Below are 27,509 nucleotides of genomic sequence, written 5' to 3' on the forward strand. Positions count from 1 at the left end.
AGCTCTCACTGTTTGCAGGTGACATGATACTGTACATAGAAAATGCTAAAGATAGTATCAGAAAATTACTAGAGCTAATCAGTGAATTTAGCAAAGTTGCAGGATACAAAGTCAATACACTGAAATCACTTGCATTTCTATATACTAACAACAAAAAATCAGAAAGAGAAATTAAGGAATCAATTCCATTCACAATTGCAACAAAAAGAATTAAATATCTAGGAATAAATTTACCTAAGGAGACAAGAGAACTGTACACAGAGAATTGTAAGACACTGATGAAAGAAATCAAAGACAACATAAACAGATGGACAGATATCCATGTTCCTGGGTAGAAAGAATCAATATTGTGAAAATGACTATACTACCAAATGCAATCTACATATTCAATATGATCCCTATGAAATTACCAAAGGCATTTTCCACAGAACTAGAACAAAAAATTTCACAACTTGTATAGAAACACAAAAGACCCTTAATAGCCAAAGCAGTCTTGAGAAAGAAGAATGGAGCTGGAGGAATCAACCTTCCTGACTTCAGATTATACTGCAAAGCTACCATCATAAAGACGGTATGGTACTGGCACAAAACCAGAAATATAGACCAATGGAACAAGATAGAAAGGCAAGAAATAAACCCATGCAACTATGGGTATCTCATTTTTTACAAAGGAGGCAAGAATATACAATGGGGCAAAGGCAGCCTCTTCAATAAATGGTTCTGGGAAAACTGGACAGCCACATGTAAAACAATGAAATTAGAACACTTCCCAACACCATACACAATGATAAACTCAAAATGGATTAAGGACCTAAATGTAGGACCAGAAACTTCCACTAAAACTCTTAGTGGAAAACTTAGGCAGAACACTCGATGACATAAGTCAAAGCAAGATCCTCTATGACCCTCCTCCTAGAGTAATGGAAAAAAACAAACAAACAAACAAAAATAAACAAGTGGGACCTGATTAAACTTAAAGGCTTTTGCAAAGCAAAAGAAACTATAAGCAAGGTGAAAAGACAACTCTCCAAATGGGAGAAAATAATAGCAAACAAAACAACTGACAAAGGATTAACTTCCAAAATATACAAGCATCTCATACAATTCAATGCCAGAAAAACAAACAACCCAATCAAAAAGTGGGAAAAAGATGTAAACAGACATTTCTACAAAGAAGACATACAGATGGCTAACAAACCCATGAAAAGATGCTCAACATTGCGCATTATTAGAGAAATGCAAATCAAAACTACAATGAGATTATCACCTCACACCAGTCACAATGGCCATCATCAAAAAGTCTACAAACAATAAACACTAGAGAGGGTGTGGAGAAAAGGGACCACTTTTGCATAGCTGGTGGGAATATAAATTGATACAGCCACTACGGAAGTCAGTATGGAGATTCCTTTAAAAACTAGGAATAAAACCACCATTGACCCAGGAATCCCACTCCTAGGCATATACCCTGAGGAAACCAAATTGAAAAAGACACATGTGTCCCATTGTTCATTGCAGCACTATTTACAGTAGCCAGAACATGGAAGCAACCTAGATGTCCATCGATAGATGAATGGATCAAGAAGTTGTTGTACATACACACAATGGACTATTACTCAACGATGAAAAGGAACACATTTGAGTCAGTTCTAACAGGTTGATGAACATAAAGCCTATTATACAGACTGAAGTAAGTCAGAAAGAGAAAGATAAATATTGTATACTAAGGCATATATACAGAATCTAGAAAGATGGTACTGAAGAATTTACTTGCAGGGCAGCAACAGAGAAACAGACATAAAGAACAGACTTATGGACATGGAGAGAAGGGAGGATGCCGGGAGCCAGCGTGAGGAACTCCGCCCATGGCAAAGGTCATGAGAAAGGAGGCTTCGGCATATGCAAAGGTGTGATCAAGCCTCAGGAAACCCCCTGTTTCCAAGCATCTACCCCCAAAACCAGGGTCTGCCTACGTTACTGTTTTATGCTCTCACCTATACCTCTGACTTTACGGGGGGCTGACCCCCATTACCTCTCTCGGAGAAGGAGTTAACTTACAGCTCCAAGTCAATAAAAATTCCTGGGTGTGACAAGGGTGTCTCAGGTCAGACCTCTCTGCTGGCAGACTAGCTTGTGTGACAGGATTATCCATACTCCTGCCACTAGCACATGATTGTTTACTGCCTCTCAACCATAAACAGCACAGAGAGTTTAGAGTATTTTGAAAATCTTAATTAGCATAGGACTTTTCTCATTGTTGAGTCAACTATTGCCGCCAGGCCTCCATATCCTTAGGCACCTGGGAATACACTAATTAATGTATTTGGAATATAGAAAAGGAAATATAGTAGTTCTTGATGTTAGCAATACTAGACTTTTTGAGTTAATGAATTTTCTCTTTTGTTATAGATCACTGTACTTTGTTATAAATCACTGTGTCCTTGCTATGTAAAAACGTAACTTTATCACTATCTTAAGACTAACTAGATCTTAAGGGGAACATTGGTGAAGGGTTTTCATTTGTTGGGTTGGTGTTTGCTGCTAAATCTCCATATTCCCTGCCCTTATAATGAATATAACAAGCATATAGGAGAAATAAGCATTAACCTTTAAGATTAATCATGTTAACTTTAGGCTAAATAAATTCCTTTCTTAGTTGTAACCCACTACACCCTCACCCTATAGGAATGCAATCTGGTACCTTCAGAGGGTGGCAATTGGTTTAAGAAAAAACACCCTTGGAAAAAATTAGTTTTTTGGTTATCAGAAAGAACGGGTCATAAAATGTCAGCAGGCCTCAGGCCAGAACATGATGTAAAACCCCTAAGACCTTTTTTTAATACATTTATATGAAGCACCTGATTTTGATAAAGGTCAGGACTGCTGACCCCCCGCGTGACTCTGTATTCATCCCTATGTATAACAAAAGGTATCTAAGCAAACTTAAAAATAAAGAAATGGGATCAGTTTCTGGAAAGACTGATTCCCCCATGTCGTTTCTTTCTTGCTCCCCATTTTTCTGGCTGAATTCCCATCTGGAATGTGGGTACTCACCAAGCCTGCTAATTTTGCCTGGGCTTCTAAGATCGGACCGGGGAGGCCTCAGTGCCTCCTCTCCTTCAGGAGAACGGAAAGACACCTGTGGCCTATGTAGGTGGTTATTGGTATTCCATGTAAACCAAGTTATTCAGCCTCTTTTTCTCCACTAAATTTCCTACTATACTGTCCGTTTCTAATCTCTCTATATATCTGTAATTAAATAAATTTTTTCCTAGGACTCCAATTCCGTCCCCACCTTCGAATTACCCTGGATCCACTGGGGCTAGACCCTGACAGGAGGAGAGGATGAGATGTATGGATAGAGTAACATGGAAACTTACACTACCATATGTAAAATAAATAGCCAGTGGGAATTTTCTGTATGTCTCAGGAAACTCAGACAGGGGCTCTGTATCAACATAGAGGGGTGGGATGGGGAGGGAGAGGGGAAGGAGGTTGAAGAGGGAGGGGATTTATGTATACCTATGACTGATTCATGTTGAGGTTTGACAGAAAACAACACAATTCTGTAAAGCAATGATCCTTCAATTAAAAAAAATTAAACTAAAAAAAATGAGAACAAAAAACACTAGGGATGTGAAACAGTGTTTAGCAATAATAATTATACTGGGAAAACAGATACATAAAATATGAATTTTGTCCTCAAAGAATTTATGGTCTCCCAAAGTATATCCACGATGGCAAGTCCTTCACAGCAGTGTTGTATTTGAAAGAGGACATGGTAAGCCTGGAGGCTGGACCAGCTCATGACGAGTCTCAGAAGCCAAGTAAAGAGCTTGAAATTGACTCTATCAAAGGTGAGGAACCAATGAAAGCTTTAGTTAGGCTGAGAATTTAGAATAATCACAGTGGTATGAATGAGATTTACAGCAGGAGTGCAGACAGAAAGACAAATTTAGATGTCATTTTGAAGGTTCAGATGAAAGGGTGATGGCTTGAACTACAGCTGAGGCAGCAGTGTAGAGAAGAGAAGACGGATTTTGCTCTAGTCCTTGAGTTTTGTTGACTGCTTAGCTGTGGGACAAGGGAAAAATTAATGGCTCCCTTATTTCCATGATTGTGCTTTCAGGCAAGATGATGAAAATTAAATGAAGAGAAGGTGTGTCCAACATAGACATAAATGTTGTTAATACTCAGCAGTGTACATTCCTCATATTTGGTCTCAAAGGGAAGTATCCAGTTAACATCTTCTCTTGGACTCATTTTATTTTAATTTTGTAACTAACACCTGTTTGTATGGCTCTAATAAAAGTAACTATTAAAGTTGGTATCACACAGCCCAGAAACAAAAAAAAGTTACTTATGTCTCCACATAAGTAATGTATTCCCTCTCATTCATAATTTAAATCTCCATTTCTAAAATCTATGACATTCTTAATTATTAGTTTACAGATATTTTGTTTGCTGCAATTTAAAAAAATTCTCACTTCCTTTTCTCCTAAGTTTTGTCAGTGTGGTTGTAGTACCCTGAGCCCTTCAATTCAGTTCAGTTCAGTTCAGTCTCTCAGTCATGTCTGACTCTTTCTGACCCCATGAATGACAGCACACCAGGCCTCCCTGTCCATCACCAACTCCCAGAGTTCACTCAAACTCATGTCCATCGAGTTGGTAATGCCATCCTGTCATCTCATCCTCTGTCGTCCCCTTCTCCTGACCCCAATCCTTCCCAGCATCAGAGTCTTTTCCAATGAGTCAACTGTTTGCATGAGGTGGCCAAATTATTGGAGTTTCAGCTTTAGCATCATTCCTTCCAAAGAACACCCAGGACTGATCTCCTTTAGAATGGACTGGTTGGATCTCTTTGCAGTCCAACGGACTCTCAAGACTCTTCTCCAACACCACAGTTCAAAAGCATCAATTATTCGGTGCTCAGCTTTCTTCACAGTCCAACTCTCACATCCAAACATGACCACTGGAAAAACCATAGCCTTGACTAGATGGACCTTTGTTGGCAAAGTAATGTGTCTGCTTTTCAATATGCTATCTAGGTTGGTCACAACTTTCCTTCCAAGGAGTAAGCATCTTTTAATTTCATGGCTGCAATCACCATCTGCAGTGATTTTGGAGCCCCCCAAAATAAAGTCTGACACTGTTTCCACTGTTTCCCCATCTATTTCCCATGAAGTGATAGGACCAGATGCCATAATCTTAGTTTTCTGTATGTTGAGCTTTAAGCCAATTTTTTCACTCTCCTCTTTCACCTTCATCAAGAGGCTCTTTAGTTCCTCTTCACTTTTTGCCATAAAGGTGGTGTCATCTGCATATCTGAGGTTATTGATATTTCTCCCGGCAATCTTGATTCCAGCTTGTGTTTCTTCCAGTCCAGCGTTTCTCATGATGTACTCTGCATATAAGTTAAATAATCAGGATGACAATATACAATCTTGACCTACTCTTTTTCCTATTTGGAACCAGTCTGTTGTTCCATGTCCAGTTCTAACTGTTGCTTCCTGACCTGCATATAGGTTTCTCAAGAGGCAGGTCAGGTGGTCTGGTATTCCCATCTCTTTCAGAATTTTCCACAATCTATTGTGATCCACACAGTCAAAGGCTTTGGCAAGAACCCTTCAGAAAGCAAGAAATGACAAAAATCAAATTTATGGGGGTGATGTTATTAATCATGATATTATATCATGATAACTCTATCATATGAAGGGGTTTTTTAATCATGGTTATATTTAATTTCAAAAAGAGTTTTATTTGGTAATCAGCTAGTCTCAGTCTGTTATAGCTGGAATATAGACTTTTGTCTCATGTGGAAGCTGAAATAAGTTTTACCAAATACTCATCTCCATGTTTTGAAATAGAGCTGGAGGGAGCTTTATGCAGACACCAGTTAATTATAAAGGGAGTAGTTTTACCCTAATAGGAAAAAATAAGGTGGTAAAATCTAACAAAGTGTTCAGGAGAGTTAAAGGAGTTTGTTAGCTAGACTGCTTTGAAATGAAGAGGCACAAGCTGGAATCAAGATTGCTGGGAGAAATATCAATAACCTCAGATTTGCAGATGGCACCACCCTTATGGCAGAAAGTGAAGAGGAACTAAAAAGCCTCTTGATGAAAGTGAAAGAAGAGAGTGAAAAAGTTGGCTTAAAGCTCAACATTCAGAAAACGAAGATCACAGCATTTGGTCCCATCACTTCATAGGAATAAATGGGGAAACAGTGGAAACAGTGTCAGACTTTATTTTTCTGAGCTTCAAAATCACTGCAGATGGTGATTGCAGCCATGGAATTAAAAGACACTTACTCCTTGGAAGGAAAGTTATGACCAACCTAAATAGTATATTGAAAAGTAGAGACATTACTTTGCCAACAAAGGTCCATCTAGTCAAGGATATGGCTTTTCCAGTGGTCATGTATGGATGTGAGAGTTGGACTGTGAAGAAAGCTGAGCACCAAAGAACTGATGCTTTTGTGGTGTTGGAGAAGACTCTTGCGAGTCCCTTGGACTGCAAGGAGATCCATCCAGTCCATCCTAAAGGAGATCAGTCCTGGGTGTCCATTGGAAGACTGATGCTAAAGCTGAATCTCCAATACTTTGGCCACCTCATGCGAAGAGTTGACACATTTGAAAGACCCGGATGCTGGGAGGGATTGGGGCAGGAGGAGAAGGGGACAACAGAGGATGAGATGGCTGGATGGCATCACCGATTCAATGGACGTGAGTCTGAGTGAACTCCGGGAGTTGGTGATGGACAAGGAGGCCTGGCATGCTGCGATTGATGGGGTCGCAAAGAGTCAGACACGACTGAATGACTGAACTGAACTGAATATACAAAATGCATTCAACGCAGTTTTAAGTGTGCAATAAACCTTGAGAACCTGGCTGTGATAAATCGGATTTTTTCAAAATGTAAAAAAATAAAAGCCAATTTTATTAGTTTGTCACAGCTGTCATATCAGCATGCATTTTTTTTTAAACATCAAATTGGTGGATTTTTATGTAGCCATTTTTAATATTGAATAAAGGGAAAAAAGCAACATTTTGGCATATTATGCTTCATTATTTCAAGGAATGTTAAAACATAGCTGCAATGCAAAAAAAAAAAAAAAAGGCAAAATGTTTGTCCTCTGTATGGAGAAGGTGCTGTGACTGATGAAACATGTCAAAAGTGGTTTATGAAGTTTCATGCTGGAGGTTTCACACTAGACAGTACCTTGTGGTCAGGTAGAGTGGTTGATGGCAATCCAATTAGGACACTCACTGAGAACAATCAATGTTATACCACGTAGGAGATAGCCAATATACTCAAAACATCCAAATCAAGCATTGAAAGTCACTGGCACCAGCCTGGTTATGTTAATCACTTTGATGTTTGGGTTCCACATAAGTTAAGTGAACAAAACCTTCTTGACCATATTTCTGCGTGCAATTCTCTACTGAAATGTGATGAAAACTTTCCATTTTTTGAAAAAAAAAATTATGACAGGCAATGGAAAGTGGATACTGTATAATAATATGGAATATAAAAGATTATGGGGCAAGTGAAATGACACCAACCACACCAAAGGCCAGTCCTCATCCAAAGAAGGTGATGTAGTGTACATGGTGAGACTGGAAGGAACTCCTCTATTATGAGCGCCTTCCAGAAAACCAAAGGATTAATTCCAACAAGTACCACTTACAATTAGACCAACTGAAAGCAGCACTCAATGGAAAGTGTCAGGAATTAGTCAACAAAAAGTGCATAATCTTCCATCAGGATAATACAAGACCTCGTTTCTTTGATGACCAGGCAAAAACTGTTACAGCTTGGCTGGGTAGTTCTGATTCATCCACCATATTCACCAGACACTGCACCTTCAGATGTCCATTTATTTCAGTCTTCACAAAACTCTCTAAATGGAAAAAGTTTCAATTCCCGTGAAGACTGAAAAAGGCACCTGGAACAGTTCTTTGCTCAAAAAGGTGAGAAGTTTTGGGAAGACGGAATTATGAAGTTGCCTGAAAAATTGCTGAAGGCAGTGGAACAAAGCATTGAATACATTGTTCAATAAGGTTCTTGGTGAAAAATGAAAAATGTGTCTTTTATTTTTATATTAAAGGCCAAAGGAGCTTTTTGGCCTACCCAATATATCCAGTGATCATTTTTGGATGCAAGAGTTGGACCATAAAGAAAGCTGAGCACCAGTCAATCCTAAAGAAAATCAGTCCTGAATATTCATTGGAATGACTGATGCTGAAGCTGAAGCTCCAATATTTTGGTCACCTGATGCAATGAACTGACTCCTTAGAAAAGACCCTGATGCTGGGAAAGATTGCAGGCAGGAGGAGAAGGGGATGACAGAGGATGAAATGGTTCGATGGCATCACTGATTTGATGAACATGAGTTTGAGTTGTTAGGTTAGATCAAAGGAAATCCTGTTGTTTGCATTAACATGCTGGACCTTGAGAGTATTATGCTAAGTGAAATAAGTCAGATGCAGAGAATCAGGGTATGTGATCAGCTTGTGCTCACAATCAAAATCAGCTTGAGCTCAAATTCCCTGATTAGCTGATGTGTTGGAATCTCCATTTTCAGGTTTCTGGTTCTAACTAGTCTGGGGGCTACATGCCAGGGGCATACTGATACAGTGAACTTCTGGTTAAAGTTGCAGTCAACCTGGTGGGTGTTTTAATATCTGCAAAAGTTAGGTACATGTTTCATACTTAGGGTTATGTCTTTAAAACAGAATCTGAGGTCTTTGTGATAGATTTGTTATGTTTAACTCCTTAAGCTATAGCCATACTGCTCAAGTTATAGGAACTCTCCTGCCTGACTCTCCTGTCTTCGTTTCTTCATTCTTTACTTCCCCAAACGTTAACTGCTAGGGCCTGTCCTTTGCTCTACATGGAGAGCCTAGGGATTCATGGTATATTTCTAAGACTGCTTTTCCCAATCAACAACAAGCGGGGACACAGAGCAGTCTATATTGTCCCAGACCTTCTGGGAAGGTCCTGCAGGCTCTTTCTTGGTTTCAGTTCAGGAATTTTGTGTTCCTTAAAGTCTTAATAGAAATACTTTTTTGTTTGCAACTTTTTCCCCAAAATTAATTAATGAATTTATTTGTTTGAGGATCTGAGCTATCATCTACTATTGGTTTCTAATTTTATCAAATTGGAATCAATTGAAATATTACTTTTAGCTTTCCACATAGTCAATTTTGTGATGGCCCCATATATAATTGAGAAGATATATCTCTTCTAAATCTTTGATGCAAAATTCTATATACACATATTTACTAGTTCCTTAAATGTGATAGTCAAATCCATTAAATCCTTGCTATTTGTTTCTCTACTTTATCTACTGATTTTTCAGAGACAGCCAAATAATTTAAGAGATCATTTTGATGACTCTGTGTGCAATTTTTTCAATTCTAAGTTACCTCAAATCCTTTTAGATTTATAAACAAATCAATAGAATGCAGTCTTCTGTGAGTTTTAAATGAGGAGTGAAGAATTTCCCCTCTCTTTTTCCATAGTTCACAGATTACTTTGCAATCAAATATGCTTCCTCACATTTATTCTTCCAATAACACAGAATGATATCTAAGGAGTCAATACTGGATTGATAAGAAAATGTCTCGGGAAACATAAGAGCTGGTCAACCTCATTCTTCTCTTAAAAATATGGATATACTGAAATTTATATACATTGACACTACTGAAAAAGAATATCTCATTTAGAATGTAATGAAAACCTTACTCTGTCTGCCTTCTGCTGCTGCTGCTGCTAAGTTGCTTCAGTCGTGTCCGACTCTGTGTGACCCCACGGACGGCAGCCCACCAGGCTCCCCCGTCCCTGGGATTCTCCAGGCAAGAATACTGGAGTGGGTTGCCATTTCCTTCTCCAATGCATGAAAGTGAAAAGTGAAAGTGAAGACGCTCAGTTGTGTCCGACTCTTAGTGACCCCGTGGACTGCAGCCCACCTGTCTGCCTTACTCACTTTTAATTATGGGCAGTGCCTTGCCTTCAATGGATATAGGCATTGAAACGTGCCACAGGCACACTGTGGTTAACCCTTATGGGGTTAACACTTTTTTTTTTGCTAAACAAGGGAAAGTAATACCAGGATTTCATATTATAAACAAGAAAAGTGGATACCTCACACCAGTCTATAGATGCATCTGGGTTGTTGCAGAGCTTCCTATAAAAGCATTTCACATCTTGACTCTTAACTTCTGGACCAAAGAGTTCCTGTACCATCTTGTAAAACTTGTCATAATCAACTGCGTCTGCATTGTAACAAAGAACAAGAACTTTGTCAGAAAATTCAAAGGACTATACTGCATTTTTAGTTGCTTTTTCTATTTTCTAATTTATTTCCTGGTGGTGATGGTTTAGTTGCTCAGTCATATCTGACTCTTTGTGATCCCATGGGTTGTAGCCCACCAGGCTCCTCTGTCCATGGGGATTCTCCAGGCAAGAATACTGGAGTGGGTTGCCACACCCTCCTCCAGGGGATCTTCCCAACCCAGGATTGAACCCATGTCTCCTGCACTAGCAGGTGGATTCTTTACCACTGAGCCACCTGGGAAGCCCAATCTATTTCCTTATTTCAACCTATAAAAACTTCTAAAGTTTAAAGATATTTCCATGGGAACATAACTAAGTTCTTGGCTAGAATATTACATAGTCAGAAAGAAATAATTTACTTTGGTGTTTAGTATCTCCCCCATAGACTTTATTTCAATTATTTTAGAAGTCTTATTCAGGAATACAAAGGTAAGAAAGTGAATTACTTCTTTCCTATTAGGAATAAGTTTTACTAACAGGAGTATTTCCTCAAACTAATATTGGGTAGATGATAAAAGTGAGCAAAGAGCATGTCTTCTTTTGTTTTGTTTTGTTTTGTTTTGTTTTCTCACCAAAATTATATCATTTTTTTCATTATGTCATTAGTTCATCTCAGCATATTTTTATATATGATGTAAAGTGAGGGTGTTTCATTTTGGATTCTCTAAGAAGCAGAGCCCAAGACAGATGCAGAATTGCAAGAAACTTACTGGGGGTGGGGGGAGCTCCTGTGAAAGAAAGAAGAATGGGAACAGGAGTATGTGATGAGAGAGTTCAGCTCATAATAAAGTTCTGATACATGTTAAGGGAAAGAAAGGTGAATTCATTCAACACCTGAAAGACAGGTCTCCATACCACCTTTCAGTGGAACTCCCACAGATCCTGAGCCCTCACTTGCCCCTTACTCTTCTTAGGTTTCAGCAAAGAGACTGTTACTGGAAGTGGTGTGGTAACAACCTACCTGCAGGTTCCTTGAAGAACCAGAATTCTCCTGCCCCTACACCCTTGTAATGCATTATTTTTCACAGTTTATCCCAATCCTTTACATGCAGAACTTATTCAATAATGTTCTTCGTCTCTATTGTCATTATTTGTGTAACTTCCCTCTTTCTCTTTAACATTTGCGGTTGTTCTGTAATTGTTGAAAGGCTCCAATCTGTTTTTCACTATCTCTTCTGACATATCTCTCCTTGAAATAATTTCTACTAATGTCAAGTTTCCCAAAGTCTTGATAACATCTGACTTTTCCTGAATTTTTATCACTAACTTGCCACATGCTGCTGCTGCTGCTGCTGCTGCTAAGTCACTTCAGTCGTGTCCGACTCTGTGCAATCCCATAGATGGAAGCCAACCAGGCTCCCCCATCCCTGGGATTCTCCAGGCAAGAGTACTGGAGTGGGTGCTAGAAAAAGTAAAAAAAAAGAATCTGGACTCTAACTGTATGCAGGTCAGGAAGCAACAGTTAGAACTGGACATAGAACAACAGACTGGTTCCAAATAGGAAAAGGAGTACATCAAGGCTGTATATTGTCACCTGCTTATTTAACTTCTATGCAGAGTACATCATGAGAAACACTGGGCTGGATGAAGCACAAGTTGGATTCAAGATTGCTGGGAAAATATCAGTAACCTTAGATATGCAGATGACACCACCCTTATGGCAGAAAGTGAAGAAGAACTAAAGAGCCTCTTGATGAAAGTGAAAGAGGAGAGTGAAAAAGTTGGCTTAAAGCTCAACATTCAGAAAATTATGATCATGGCATCCGGTCCCATCACTTCATGGGAAATAGATGGGGAAACAGTGTCAGACTTTATTTTGGGGGGCTCCAAAATCACTGCAGATGGTGATTGCAGCCATGAAATTAAAAGACGCTTACTCCTTGGAAGTAGTTATACCAACCTAGAGAGCATATTCAAAAGCAGAGACATTACTTTGTCAACAAAGGTCCATCTAGTCAAGGCTATGACTTTTCCAGTGGTCATGTATGGATGTGAGAGTTGGACTGTGAAGAAAGCTGAGCACCAAAGAACTGATGCTTTTGTGGTGTTGGAGAAGACTCTTGCGAGTCCCTTGGACTACAAGGAGATCCAACCAGTCCATCCTAAAGGAGATCACTCCTGGGTGTTCATTGATAGGACTGATGTTGAAGCTGAAACTCCAATACTTTGGCCACCTCATGCGAAGAGTTGACTCATTGGAAAAGACCCTGATGCTGGGAAAGATTGAGGGCAGGAGGAGAAGGGAATGACAGAGGATGAGATGGTTGGATGTCATCACCAACTCAATAGACATGAGTTTGGGTGGATTCTGGGAGTTGGTGATGGACAGGGAGGCCTTGCGTGCTGCGATTCATGGGGTTGCAAAGAGTCAGACACGACTGAGCGACTGAACTGAACTGAACTTTGTTAATTATTGATTTTTTGTGAGCCATACTAGTAACTTAATATTCCTGACTTTCTACTTTCCCATGTATTAAATGGGCATAATAATTACAATCATTATGAAGAACAATTGTTGACTATTTGACACTGTAAACACACATGTAGACAAACCACACCATTGACTGAATGTTGATTTTGACAAATTTTGTGATTCACTAGGGCATACCTATTGAGTTACAGGACAACAAGGAATTATACACAAATATACATTATGCAACTCATGTGTCAGACCTGAGCTAGACAGTGCTCATAGAATGGAAAACTAGGTAGCCAAGACCCCTTCTTCTGGTAGTTTATATTCTAATGGAATAAACAGAAAATCAAGTGAACAAAATATTTATGGGCTGTGACAGGCAAGACTAATTACTAGAGATGGACATTGGATTAGTGGTTATCTGTGTAACAGGGCATGAGAACATTCTGGAATGGTAGAGATATTCTCTGTCTTGATCTAGTTGATACCTACAGGCATGTGTACATATGTCCAAATGTATTGAGTTATACACTTAAGAACAGCACGCTTTCTGTGCTTTACTGTAAGTAGGTCATATCTTAGTAACAATGTGAGAATCACTAAGTTGAAAGTGAGATAAATGCTCAGAAGGAAATCAATAGGGAGATGTGATATTAACAGAATTGTCCTGTGCTGGTGGGTGAGGGTGGACCTGAGGGAATCCCTTTCTAAGGACAGATAAAAAGCAACAAAGCTGAGACCTGATAAGCAAAAGGAGTCAGACATATGCTAAAGCTAGAGAAGAGCATCTTAGGTAGAGGCTGACAAACACAAGAATGCTAAGGCAGGAAAGAGCTTGGTGCATTCTTTAAAGGCCAGTGATATGAAGTATAGTGAGAACTGGGGAAAGTTATCATGAGGTGAGATCAGAGAGGAAGGGGGGCCAAATTAGAGTTAGAAGTTTGTATTTTATTCTAAGCATGATGGTGAGCTATCACTAGAGCGTTTGAAAGACCCTGGTTGCTATGAGGAGACAAGGATGAAAACTATAAAGTTAGTGAGGAGTTTGAGATTCAGATTTTAGATGTGGAGGCTTAGGTCAAGAAGATACATTTATGCCTCTTTTCTCTGTGAGTGTGTGCTCAGTTGCTCAATTCTGTCTGACTCTTTGCCACCCCATGAACTGCCAGGCTCCTCTGTCCATGGGATTTCCCAGACAAGCATACTGGAGTGAGTTGCCATTTCCTCCTCCAGGGGATCTTCCTGACCCAAGAATTGAACTCACATCTCCTGTATTGGCAGGTGGATTCTTTACCACTGAGCTACCTGGGAAGCCCACCTATTTTGTCCACTTAATTATTAACAACAACCCCTTTCATTCTTGAAAGTGTCCTCAGCTGGATGATAAGTGGTATAGGCACTGATGGTAAATAATCTGCCTGCAATGCAGGAGACCTGAGTTCAATTCCTGAGTAGGGAAGATCTATACCAACTCCTGGAATCCAGTCCAGAATTCAATGGACAGATGCTGGAAGCCAGCACGGGAGATCCCACCCATGACAGCCTGGGGGGCTACAGGCCATGGGGTCGCAAAGAGTCAGACATGACTGAGCAACTCATACACACCTACACACACAGGCACCAAAGAGAGATCACTGAGATGGTGAGATATGGCTGGAAGTAGAATTGCAAAGACTTGCTAAGAGCTTGGAAGTTTGGGGGACAGAATTTGTGAGTGAAGGACAGGCTGGATTCTAGAGTAATGGTTGTTATTGGGAGAGTTTGCCCTACCTCTCATAGGCTATTTGGCAATGTAAGCAGACATTTTTGATTGTTACAATGAGGGATGAGGATGCTACTGACATCTGGTGGGTAGAAGCCAGAGATGCCACTAAATATTCTGCAGGGCACAAGATAGCCCGCCCCCATTCCTGGCCTCACACACATACACATAGAATACACATACAGACAGAACAAAGAATTATCAAGCCCCAAATGTCAACAGTATTAAGGTTGAGAAACCTTGCTCTAGAATGACACTCAGGTTTCTGATTTCAAAACTGAACAGATATTGGTACTACTTACCAATACAGAGGCAAACGAGTAAGAGTCATATTTCTTGAGAAAAATAAACCATTCAATCTTGGTAATATTAAGTTTGAAATTCATATGAGAGATCCAAATAGCTTAGCTGTTTTAAATGCATACCAACTAGTACAGATAGATGTCTATTCTAAATGCCACTGGATAAGGAATGTAAGACTTTTCTTTCCTCAGATGATTTTAAGTCTATTGGGTAATTAACAACAAGATTTAAGAGCAATATTGCACAGATGAACTCCTACAATATACTTGATACAGTTTTTGAGATAAACAATGGTGCCGTTAAGAAACATTCACTCTAGTTCTCAGCTTCTTGCCTATCTTGCCTACGGTGAGAGGTAGACCCGGTTTGGGGCTTCCCAAGTGGCTCACTGGTAAAGAATCCACCTGCCATGGAGGAGACACAGGTTCGATCTCCAGGGTTGGAAACATCACCTAGAGAAGGAAATGACAATCCACTCCAGTATTCTTGCCTTGGAATTCCAACGGACAGAGGGGCCTGGTGGGCTACAGTCCATGGTATCTCAAAAGAGTCAGACACAACTAAGCAACTAAACAACAACAACAACAACAAAAATGAATGTATGCCAGTATTAGCAGTCTGATCAAAATTCAGATTACATTTCTCCCTTCTCAATCTTTTAGTTTAGTCCCAGTCATAAAGGTAATTTATCTAGCAGTACTTAGTTTTGATCAAATCTAATACACATACATATACATATATAACTATTAACTACAGTCACTAGTACATTGCACTTCAGTAATAACAGAATGTACTATAAAAATGTATATATATATGTTTATAAGATATGTGTTCTCTCTCTAAACATAAATATATATATATATATATATATATATATATATATATACGTATATGTGTGTGTATATAAACATATATTGATATTTCTCCCGGCAATCTTGATTCCAGCTCGTGCTTCTTCCAGCCCAGCGTTTCCCATGATGCACTCTGCATATAGGGCATCCCTGGTGGCTCAGAGGTTAAAGCGCCTGCCTGCAGTGTGGGAGACCTGGGTTCAATCCCTGAGTCAGGAAGATCCCCTGAAGAAGGAAATGGCAACCTACTCCAGTATTCTTGCCTGGAGAATCCCATGGACTGAGGAGCCTGGTGGGCTACAGTCCACAAGGTCACAAAGAGTCGGACATGACTGAGCAAGAGATTTCACTTTCTTTCAGTTCAGTTCAGTTCCTTCCGTTCAGTGGCTCAGTCATGTCTGACTCTTTGCGACCCCATGAATCGCAGCACGCCAGGCCTCCCTGTCCATCATCAACTCCCGGAGTTCACCCAGACTCAAGTCCATCGAGTCCGTGATGCCATCCAGCCATCTCATCCTCGGTCGTCCCTTTCTCCTCCTGCCCCCTATCCCTCCCGGCATCAGAGTCTTTTCCAATGAGTCAACTCTTCGCATCAGGTGGCCAAAGTACTGGAGTTTCAGCTTTAGCATCATTCCTTCCAAGGAAATCCCAGGGCTGATCTCCTTCAGAATGGACTGGTCGGATCTCCTTACAGTCCAAGGGACTCTCAAGAGTCTTCTCCAACACCACAGTTCAAAAGCATCAATTCTTCGGTGCTCAGCCTTCTTCACAGTTCAACTCTCACATCCATACATGACCACAGGAAAAACAGTAGCCTTGACTAGACAGACCTTAGTCGGCAAAGTAATGTCTCTGCTTTTGAATATACTATCTAGGTTGGTCATAACTTTTCTTCCAAGGAGTAAGCGTCTTTTAATTTCATGGCTGCAGTCACCATCTGCAGTGATTTTGGAGCCCCAAAAAATAAAGTCTGACACTGTTTCCACTGTTTCCCTATCTATTTCCCATGAAGTGATGGGACCAGATGCCATGATCTTCGTTTTCTGAATGTTGAGCTTTAAGCCAACTTTTTCACTCTCCTCTTTCGCTTTCATCAATAGGCTTTTTAGCTCCTCTTCACTTTCTGCCATAAGGGTGGTGTCATCTGCACATCTGAGGTTATTGATATTTCTCCCGGCAATCTTGATTCCAGCTTGCGCTTCTTCCAGCCCAGCGTTTTTCATGATGTTCTCTACATATAAGTTAAATAAGCACAGTGACAACATACAGCCTTAATGTACTCCTTTTCCTATTTGGAACCAGTCTGTTGTTCCATGTCCAGTTCTAACTCTTGCTTCCTGACCTGCATACAGATTTCTCAAGAGGCAGGTCAGGTGGTCTGGTATTCCTATCTCTTTCAGAATTTTCCACAGTTTGTTGTGATCCACACAGTCAAAGGCTTTGGCATAGTCGATAAAGCAGAAATAGATGTTTTTCTGGAACTCTCTTGCTTTTTCCATGATCCAGTGGATACTGGCAATTTGATCTCTGGTTCCTCTGCCTTTTCTAAAACCAGCTTGAACAACTGGAAGTTCATGGTTCACGTATTGCTGAAGCCTGGCTTGGAGAATTTTGAGCATTACTTTACTAGTGTGTGAGATGAGTGCAATTGTGTGGTAGTTTGAGCATTCTTTGGCATGAGAAACACTGGGCTACAAGAAGCACAAGCTGGAATCAAAATTGCCGGGAGAAATGTCAATAACCTCAGATATGCAGATGATACCACGCTTATGGCAGAAAGTGAAGAGGATCTAAAAAGCCTCTTGATGAAAGTGAAAGAGGAGAGTGAAAAAGTTGGCTTAAAGCTCAACATTCAGAAAATAAAGATCATGGCATCTGGTCCCATCAGTTCATGGGAAATAGATGGGGAAACAGTGGAAACAGTGTCAGACTTTATCTTTTTGGGCTCCAAAATCACTGCAGATGGATGGTGACTGCAGCCATGAAATTAAAAGACGCTTACTCCTTGGAAGAAAAGTTATGACCAACCTAGATAGCATATTCAAAAGCAGAGGCATTACTTTGCCAACATGGTCCGTTTAGTCAAGGCTATGGTCTTTCCAGTGGTCATGTATGGATGCGAGAGTTGGACAGTGAAGGAAGCTGAACACCAAAGAATTGATGCTTTTGAGCTGTGGTGTTGGAGAAGACTCTCGAGAGTCCCTTGGACTGCAAGGAGATCCAACCAGTCCATCCTGAAGATCAGCCCTGGGATTTCCTTGGAAGGAATGATGCTAAAGCTGAAACTCCAATACTTTGTCCACCTCATGCAAAAGTTGACTCATTGGAAAAGACTCTGATGCTGGGAAGGATTGGGGGCAGGAGGAGAAGGGGACGACCGAGGATGAGATGGCTGGATGGCATCACTGACTCAATGGACATGAGTCTGAGTGAACTCCAGGAGTTGGTGATGGATAGGGAGGCCTGGCGTGCTGCAATTCATGGGGTCACAGAGTCAGACATGACTGAGCCACTGAACTGAACTGAACTGATAAACATATATACTAGAGAAAGAAATTTTCAGTGTGGCTTTGTAATTGCAAGCATGTCGATTTAAGCAAGTTTTATTTGTTTAGCACACATTTAAGGAGTGCTTCCTGGATTCAGATTCTGGGCTAACCCTGAGGTTACCAAGTCTTCAAAGCACTCACAGTTTAATGCTGGAAAGAAAGGGCAGAAATACAGCAGATATATCAATTTCAACAAGTTAAGATTAGCAGGTAATTCCTTGAGATGCAATAAAGTGCATAAAATTTTCTAAGGATGGCTTTGTTCAGGAAAAGTTTGGAAGTTTTTGTAAAGAAGTGATGTTTGATTTGGATCTTGAAAAATACGGAAGTATTAATAGACCCTCCAAAAGGGAGGAAATGTACATGGGATGACGTGCAAAATCAGAGCGGTTAACAGTATGCCAGGTTTGGAAATGCTGAGAAGTTAATGTTAAGACAGAAGGTGCAGGCAGGGCAATTCCAAGGAGCTACAACTGGAGTAGGTTAGGGGACGATGCCATAATGTATATGGATTTTAAGAGTGCTCTAATATACTAGGGATGTGGAAATTCCAAACAGATTTTTAAAGGAAAGTCTCCCAGAAGAACTATACCGAAAGGAATCACTCTTGGCAAGAAGACCATTATATAAAGAAGCTGTTATAATAACCCAAGAGTGAGATGCCGTGAAATAAAGAGTCAAAATTTATACCAAGACACCTGGCTTAGAAGACTAGGTAGTTGATGTCTACGCTATAAGACTGAGAGACAATGAAGGCAATGCTCAAGAAAAAAAGAGGCAAAGAAAGAATGAGAAGAGGAAAAAATAAGAGGAGAGTGGTGTTAATGAGTAACACAGAAGATAATTTCTAGAAGCAGTAGCAGCTAACTGTTTATGTAGTGAAATGGCCAAGTAAGCTGGAAAATATAAACAAGTTGTTGAATTTGGCAGGCATATTAGGTGATCGAATACTTTGGTAAGAGGATTTTTCAGCAAAGTGATGAAGGAAGCCATACTTGATTGAAAACGAAGTGGTGACACTATGGGGAAATTTAGCAGAGAAGCAAAGGAAAAACATACAAGCTTAAAAAGGAACAGAAAGTCAAGGTAAGGACTGTCATCATAATTTTAGTTTTAGAGAACAAAACCAGTGGGAAAGGAAGATTTTACAGTTGTTGCAGCAAGGTAGCAACAGCTCTGGAGGGGAGGAGGCATGGAAGAAAGGACAGGTATTGCTTCAGGTAATTTGAAAGTGGAAGAAAGAGAGTTTGAGGGAATTCTTATCTTTTGGCTTTGCTTTCACTTATGATGTTGAAAGCTTGACTGAGAGAAGATGAGATCCTATTGAGGACTCAGAAAAAGTGCAAGGGTTTGGAAAATCAGTTACAGAGAGAGTTAAAACAAACTGACAAGGGGACTAAGGAAAGATGAAAGCTTATTGAGTAGTTTAGAAAACCCAGGCAAGTTCTCAATCATTTAACAAAAGCATATCTATTAATAAAAGGTCTGAGTCAGCTCTAACACTTAGGAATTGAGTGACTTGAACAGATGATTTTTACATATCTGTCATTTGTTAACAAATAAAATGGAGCTAATAGCAATAAGGAACCTGGCAGACTAGAGTCCAGTTCAGTTCAGTGGCTCAGTTGTGTCCAACTCTTTGCGACCCATGGACTGCAGCATGCCAGGCCTCCCTGGCCATCACCAACTCCCAGAGTTTATTTGAACTCATGTCCATAGAGTCGGTGATGTCACCCAACCATCTCATCCTCTTTCATCCCCTTCTCCTCCCACCTTCAATCTTCCCCAGCATCAGGGTCTTTTCATATGAGTCAGCTCTTCACATCAGGTGGCCAGAGTATTGGAGATTCAGCTTCAGCATCAGTCCTTCCAATGAAAATTCAGGACTAATTTCCTTTAGGATTGGCTAGTTTGGTCTCCTTGCTGTCTAAGGGACTTTCAAGAGTCTTCAACACCACAGTTCAAAAGCATCAATACTTTGGCACTTAGCTTTCTTTATGGTCCAACTCTCACATCCATACATGACTACTGGAAAAAACATAGCTTTGACTAGACATCCATGGGGTCACAAAAGAGTTGGACATGACTTAGCAACACAACACCAAAAATAGCAATGACAGTAATATTTGCCTTTTAGAATTGTTGTGAGAAGTAATTAAATTGTATTTATTAAAATGATTTGTAAATTTTTAAATACTATCAACTACAAATTGGCAGTTGCCAAGGGCATTTGCCATCTGCCTTTGTTGGGATTAAATCTGTGCTGCTGTAGCAGCTGACCTTTGACACTTCCCGAAGGGAGTTCAGGGTGGAGAGCAGGGGTTCCTAGGTAGCACTAGTGGTAAAGAATCCACTTCCCAATGCAGGAGTTGTAAGAGACTTGGGTTTGATCCCTGGGTCGGAAAGATCTCCTGGAGGAGGGCATGGCAACCCACTCTAGTGTTCTTGCCTGGAGGAAAGGAGTCTGATGGGCTTTAGTCCATAGGGCCACAAAGAATATGATAAGACTGAAGCGACTTAGCGCAAGCTCCAGGAAAACTGGTGGAACAGGTCTTTAGATAGTTAGATATTTTCAGGAACTGATTTAATGATCCCAACCCTTGCACTCTCCTCCTATCTACAAAAATCCTAAATTCCTTAATGGTGACATCAGCTCCTTGTGACTAGCAGAAAATCTTTTGTAAGATAAGTGCTTGATTGCATGAACTCCCATTTCACCAAAATCTCATATGTTGACCTTCCCCCACTACCTCTTGGAGCAGTCTCTCAGAGGTATCTGAGGTGCTGTCTCCCAGACTGCAGTCCCCATTTTGCCCCCAATAAAATTTAACTTGCATCTCTCAGGCTGTGCATCTTTTTTAAGTCAACAAGGCTATTCCAATAATACTGGTTTGGGTTTGAACACCCAAAGTCAACATTTTCACTTGTTTATCACTATGTTGTTCTCATTGTTGTTCAGTCACTCAGTTGTGTCCTTCTCTTTACAACCCCAAGGACTGTAGCCCAGCCGGCTCCTCTATCCATAGGATTTCCCACACAAAAATACTGGAGTGAGTTGCCATTTCCTACTCCAGCCTGGCATATTAAGAGGCTGGCCATGCTGACCCTCTAGCAGTCATGTGGGCCCCACTACTTCCCTTACAACAGCAGGATTTGTTCTGTTAGAATTTTACTCTATCATTAAGCCTTACTGCTGCTGCTGCTAAGTCACTTCAGTCGTGTCCGACTCTGTGCGACCCCACAGATGGCAGCCCACCAGGCTTCTCCGTCCCTGGGATTCTCCAGGCAAGAACACTGGAGTGGGTTGCCATTTCCTTCTCCAATGCATGAAACTGAAAAGTAAAAGTGAAGTTGCTCAGTCATGCCCAACTCTTAGCGACCCCATGGACTGCAGCCTACCAGGGTCCTCTGTCCATGGGATTTTCCAAGCAAGAGTACTGGAGTGGCTTGCCATTGCCTTCTCCCCATTAAGCCTTACTCTTCACTGCTATTCTCAATGATCTGAAGCTACACACTACACCACTCCCCTTCAACCTTGACCATGGAGCTATACATTCAGTTCTGTGTTGGTATCTGATTCTAGTAATCCTGGCAGATCACTGCTCACCACCATCTGCTTACCTTGGCATGCTTGAAATTATTCCAGCCTAGAGACATGAGGAGAGGCCCAGAGGGTGAATCATGGTGAGGAAACTTTGCCTTACTTAGAAAATTCTTTATGATCTTGTGATACCCTTAAGTAAAGTGATGGCAGGTAGTTCATGTGGCTTACTAGTGATCACTATGCACTAGTCACTCAAGTGGTAAAGAATCTGCCTGCAATACAGGAAACTTGGGTTTGATCCCTGGGTCAGGAAGGTCCCCTGGAGAATAGAATGGCTACCCACGCCAGTATTCTTTCCTGGAGAATTCCATGGACAGAGGAGCCTGGCGGTCTGCAGTCCATGAGGTAACAAAGAATTGGACACAACTGAGTGACTAAGCATGCCTGCAATGCCCTATTGAGAGTCCCAGAGCAACCAGTAAGACGTCAAATGATAGATTCCACATAAGAAACCTTAGAAGTCATTTAACCCATCCCTCTGATTTTACATTTGAGAGAGCTAACTGGGAATACCAGACCACCTGACCTGCCTCTTAAGAAACCTGTATGCAGGTCAGGAAGCAACAGTTAGAACTGGACATGGAACAACAGACTGGTTCCAAATAGGAAAAGGAGTACATCAAGGCTGTATATTGTCACCCTGCTTATTTAACTTCTATGCAGAGTACATCATGAGAAACGCTGGGCTGGAAGAAGCACAAGCTGGAATCAAGATTGCCAGGAGAAATATCAATAACATCAGATGTGCAGATGACACCACCCTTATGTGAAGAGGAGCTAAAAAGCCTCTTGATGAAAGTGAAAGAGGAGAGTGGAAAAGTTGGCTTAAAGCTCAACATTCAGAAAATGAAGATCATGGCATCTGTTCCCATCACTTCATGGGAAATAGATGGGGAAGCAGTGGAAACCGTGTCAGACTTTATTTTGGGGTGCTCCAAAATCACTGCAGATGGTGACTGCAGCCATGAAATTAAAAGATGCTTACTCCTTGGAAGGTAAGTTATGACCAACCTAGAGAGCATATTGAAAAGCAGACACATTACTTTGCCCACAAATGTCCGTCTGGTCAAGGCTATGGTTTTTCCAGTGGTCATGTTTGGATGTGAGAGTTGGATGTGAAGAAAGCTGAGCACCGAAGAATTGATGCTTTTGAACTGTAGTGTTGGAGAAGACTCTTGAGAGTCCCTTGGACTACAAGGAGATCCAACCAGTTCATCCTAAAGGAGACCAGTCCTGGGTGTTCATTGGAAGGACTGATTCTGAGGCTGAAACTCCAGTACTTTGGCCACCTCATGTGAAGAGTTGACTCATTGGAAAAGACTCTGATGCTGGGAGGGATTGGGGGCAGGAGGAGAAGGGGACGACCGAGGATGAGATGGCTGGATGGCATCACTGACTCAATGGACAGTTTGGGTGAAATCCGGGAGTTGGTGATGGACAGGGAGGCCTGGCATGCTGCAATTCATGGGGTCACAAAGAGTCAGACATGACTGAGTGACTGAACTGAACATTCAGAGAAATGAAAGAGCTTCCTCAAGTCCACTTAGCTATTCAAGGGCAGAGTCAGATGAAGAACTGTACACCACCCTTCCATTCAATGTCTTTGCTATTCAGCTATGTTGCCTCTCCCTGTTACAAGAAGTAATTAAATTATATTTATTAAAGTAATTTGTAAATTATTAAGTTCTATCATCTTCCTGTTTGACAGTATTCCCAGTTCTAATCAACAGACCAAACTGGACTGCCCCATGTTCACTGATCTTACCTTCTTTTTGGGCAAACACGCCAGCTCTTTCATCTCTTTTCTGTGCTGCTACATGTTCAACCAATCTTTCAAACCCTCTCAAGGCTGTCCTGAAACTGCTAACCTGCAGTGCAGTGTTGATATGTTTTTCCTCCCCGATATCCATAAGGACACAGGGAATCTTTTATTTTGTCCAGAAATAACAGTGTAAATTTGCCAATTTGGAAAACCTTCCAGTTGTTGCAATGCCTCCCTGCTGCCTCAATTTTTGCCCTAGGTCTCATTCCTTTGATCTTAACATCCCATACTGTGGGTAGGAGTATAGCAGGGAAAACACTGACTTAGGTCTAACGCATTTCATATAGGCAAACACCAGTAAAACTCCTGACCTCATAATGTTACCAGTGCCCTTCATATGGTCCTTATTGCATCATAATACCTTTGTAACATCCTCCTTCCTTCATAAAGAGGAAACTGAGATTTCTTTCTCCACAAATTTGTGTGTATGTATGTGTGTGGGTGGGTGTGGTGTGTGTGTATATACTGCCTAAGAGGAAAGAAAAATGGATAAAGGCCAAGTATGGAAACTGGGTATTACCTTCTCCCCCCATATCTCTTTTCACCTCATTTTGCCTTCCTTAGGATATGCCCTGGAGAGTAAAATTCACATTCATTCTTGCACCATACTTGATTGGATACCTGAACTTCTAAAAATGAAAATGTATTTCAGTATCTGACCTTTCTATGACAAATGAAGATAGTTTTTGAGGTCACAGAAAATAAAAATACTTTTTCTTCGTTTGTGTATTGTCCTTCAATTAAAATAATAAAGCAAGTCAGTATGAGGAAGAGGTAGTTCCTGACTGAGAGGAAAGTTCTTTCAAGGTATCATTAGTTGAATGAGAAGAAGCTTTCTCTTTGTCTCCTTTCCTCTAATTGCAAGCTCCAATACTCCAATACTATTTAGTGCAATTGCTATTAAATCAAGTTTTCCAATATTTAACTCTTTATGGGAAGGAGAGATTGTCTAATATTTTATCCACCATGAGCTAACTTCCTATGCTTTAGGTGAGTTAGATGAAGTCCATCTTTAAAAACATTTGCAAGACCTTGCATTCAGAAGTGAATCAAGTAGCATTGCTGGGTATAATACTGGGTGTAATACTGTCTCCTTAATATTCATCTCTGGCTACTAAAAGGACAAAATAAGACTTTCATGTAGGAAAAAAATCTCCTAATTTCTTTTGTTCCTTTTTTTCCCTTTAAAGCTTTCAAAATATAGGTAGTGACACATGAAGGACCACTTTTCCTACCATTCTCATGCATTCTCAGTCTCATTCATTCAGCAGATAAGCACCTGCTTCACCTTAGGTACTATTTTAGGAACTGAGGAAACAACAATGAACAAAAGAGCTTATTGAGCTTTCAATCTGATGGAGAAGACACACAAACAAGCCAGTAAGTAATATGGCAGAAGGTGATAAATACGCTAAAGAGAAAGAGTATAAGTATGTTGGGTTGGGGGATAAGTCAAAGGACATGGATGAGGGAGCTCAGAAAAGGACTCATTAATAGAAAGACACTTGGACACAAACCAGAGAGAAGTAAGGTAGCAAGCCATGTGGACAAATGGTAGAAAGGTATTCCAAGAAAAGCATGCATAAAGTCCCGATATCAAACTGTGCTTAATACGTCTGAGAAGCAAGGAAGCAGTTATGTGACTGGGGTGATATGGTATGGGAAGGGAAGGTGGGGAGATAACATCAGAGTCAGAGGTGGAGCCAAATCTGTTGTAAGCACAGTCTATACAGTAATCACTATTCTGTCATTGAGTAGAATGCTGATGTCTGAGTCACAATTGAAAAGGATTGTTTCAACTGCTTGTTAGTCGCTCAGTCGTGTCTGACTCTTTACAACCCCATGAACTGCAGCCCACCGGGCTCCTCTTTCCATGGGCTTTCCCAGGCAAGAGTACCGGAGTGGGTTGCCATTTCCTTCTCCATTCAACTGCTTAGTAGAGGTAAGTTGAAGGAGAGAAAGAGTAGAAGCAGGAAAACCAACTAGGTGGCAATTTCAGTAATCCAAGTAAGAGATGATAGTGGTTTAGATGAAGGTAGGGCTAAGATGTCAGGCTCTATGAAGATAGATGTGATAGAATTTGCTGATAGATTAGATGGGAATGTGATAGCAAGAGAAGAATCAAGAATAATTCCAGGGATTCTGGGAGGATAGAATAGTTACTCACTTCTGGGGAAGAAGTCAGTGGGAGAAGGCAATTTTGAGGGGAGAATTAAAAGTTTAATTTGGGATGTGTTAAGTTTGAGATGTCTATTAGATAAACAATTGTGGATATTGAATAGTCAGATGTAAAAATCTAGGGTTCAGGGGAGAACTTAAAAACCATCAGCACTTGCTCTGCTGTGTATAGTTGCTCAGTCATGTCCAACTCTTTGCAACCCCATGGACTGTAGCCTGTAAGGCTCCTCTGTCCATGGAATTTTCTAGGCAAGAATACTGAAGTGGGCTGGCATTTCCTATTCCAGGTGATCTTCCCAACCCAGGGATTGAACTCACGTCTCCTGCATTGGGAGATGGATTCTTTACCACTGAACCCCTGGGAAGCCACCATCAGCACTTAGGTGGTATTCAAAGCCATTGGACTAGATGAGATCTCCTTGAAGAAACAAAAAAACTGAGGACCAAACCTTGAGCATGCCACTGTTTGGAGGTCAGAGTGATCAGGAAGAACCACTGATGGAAACTAAGTAGGAGTGGCCAGTGAAGTATGAGAGTCAAGAGAAAGGAGTATTTCCAAAACCAAGAGCAGAAAGTGTTTTGAAAAGAAAGGAGGTGTTGGAAAGACTAATAGTTTACTCAATAAAGAAATTCAGCTGTAGGTGTGAAGAGAATTGATGTTCAGAACTTGAAGGTATGCTAGATTTTCTTTAAAAAAAAAAAGTTCAATTACATTCACTAACTTATGTTTCCTAAGACCAGAAATGGTTTAGATATATTTGGCCAGAATTTCCTCAAGGCTTCTTCCTCTTCTTACTGGGGATCAAAGTTTAGACAGGCCTGGGAAAGATTTGCTCCTTGGAGAGAGATTACTTGGTTGAGTAAGTATCAAAGTTTCCTCTTAGCTGTCATGTGCATGACACAGAAGGCTAAGTATTATTAGTGATTCTGAACAAGAGTGGCAGATAAAACCTGTCTTCTTGGGGACTTCCCTGGTAGTCCAGTGGCTAAGACTCGGTGCTACCAATGCAAGGGGCCCAGGTTCAATTCCTGGCCAGGGAACTAGATTCCACATGCTATGACTAAAGATCCCACTCTGATGCAGCAAAATAAATAAATTAAATTAAAAACAAAAATACCCCAAAAGCTTGTTTTCATTGACACTGCCATACTTTGTAAAAGACTGGTTTGAAATATAGAGGTTGTAATGAATTAATGCTCCCAGTGTGGGAGGATACTAAAATAGTCTTCTTTCTGTCTTGCCAGAGGTTCCATGGTACAATAGGCTTGAGGAATTCCCCCATTTTTTTTTAAAAAAGGGTCTATACAGCCCATGAAGGATGATGTACAGAGGCACTGAGAAACCAATTCTTCACACATTAGTCTATTCCCTCCTTCAGAAGCCTTAAGAGAAAGCAGGCTCATTACGAGGTTGAGGAGACCCTTAATGAACACCTCCAGACAACATTTTTAGAGTAGTCATGGGACCATAACTTTGGGAGGAACGCTATTGGAGAAGACTGCCTGGAGGGCCTAGGGGACCCTAATCAGGGTCTTAGAGGGAGAACTAAGGCTCCAGCTGACAGAGAGGCACTGCCACTGCCAACAGAGTTGTGGGAAAAATCTCCAGTGACCTCAGGTCCTCTAAAGACTCCACAGATCACCCTAGGAGAGAAAGGCAGACTGAGAATTTGCATAAGCAGAGGG

General features: G+C 40.8%; 1 protein-coding gene across 2 annotated transcripts in view; it reads right to left on the reverse strand.

Moving 5' to 3' along the window:
- WDR64 (WD repeat domain 64) overlaps window positions 1-23,733 on the reverse strand; it is a 137,715-nt gene extending 113,982 nt beyond the window's left edge. For both annotated transcript variants that reach the window (XM_069545566.1, XM_069545565.1), the window contains exons 1-2: window positions 23,589-23,733; window positions 10,147-10,277 (exon numbers count right to left, since the gene is read on the reverse strand). In XM_069545566.1, coding sequence (XP_069401667.1) covers window positions 10,147-10,277; window positions 23,589-23,733 — 276 coding nt within the window. The remainder of the gene's footprint in view (window positions 1-10,146; window positions 10,278-23,588) is intronic.
- Between the last annotated feature and the right edge of the window lie 3,776 nt (window positions 23,734-27,509).

Source organism: Ovis canadensis, chromosome 12 (genome assembly GCF_042477335.2).
Source record: "Ovis canadensis isolate MfBH-ARS-UI-01 breed Bighorn chromosome 12, ARS-UI_OviCan_v2, whole genome shotgun sequence".
Classification (NCBI taxonomy): domain Eukaryota; kingdom Metazoa; phylum Chordata; class Mammalia; order Artiodactyla; family Bovidae; genus Ovis; species Ovis canadensis.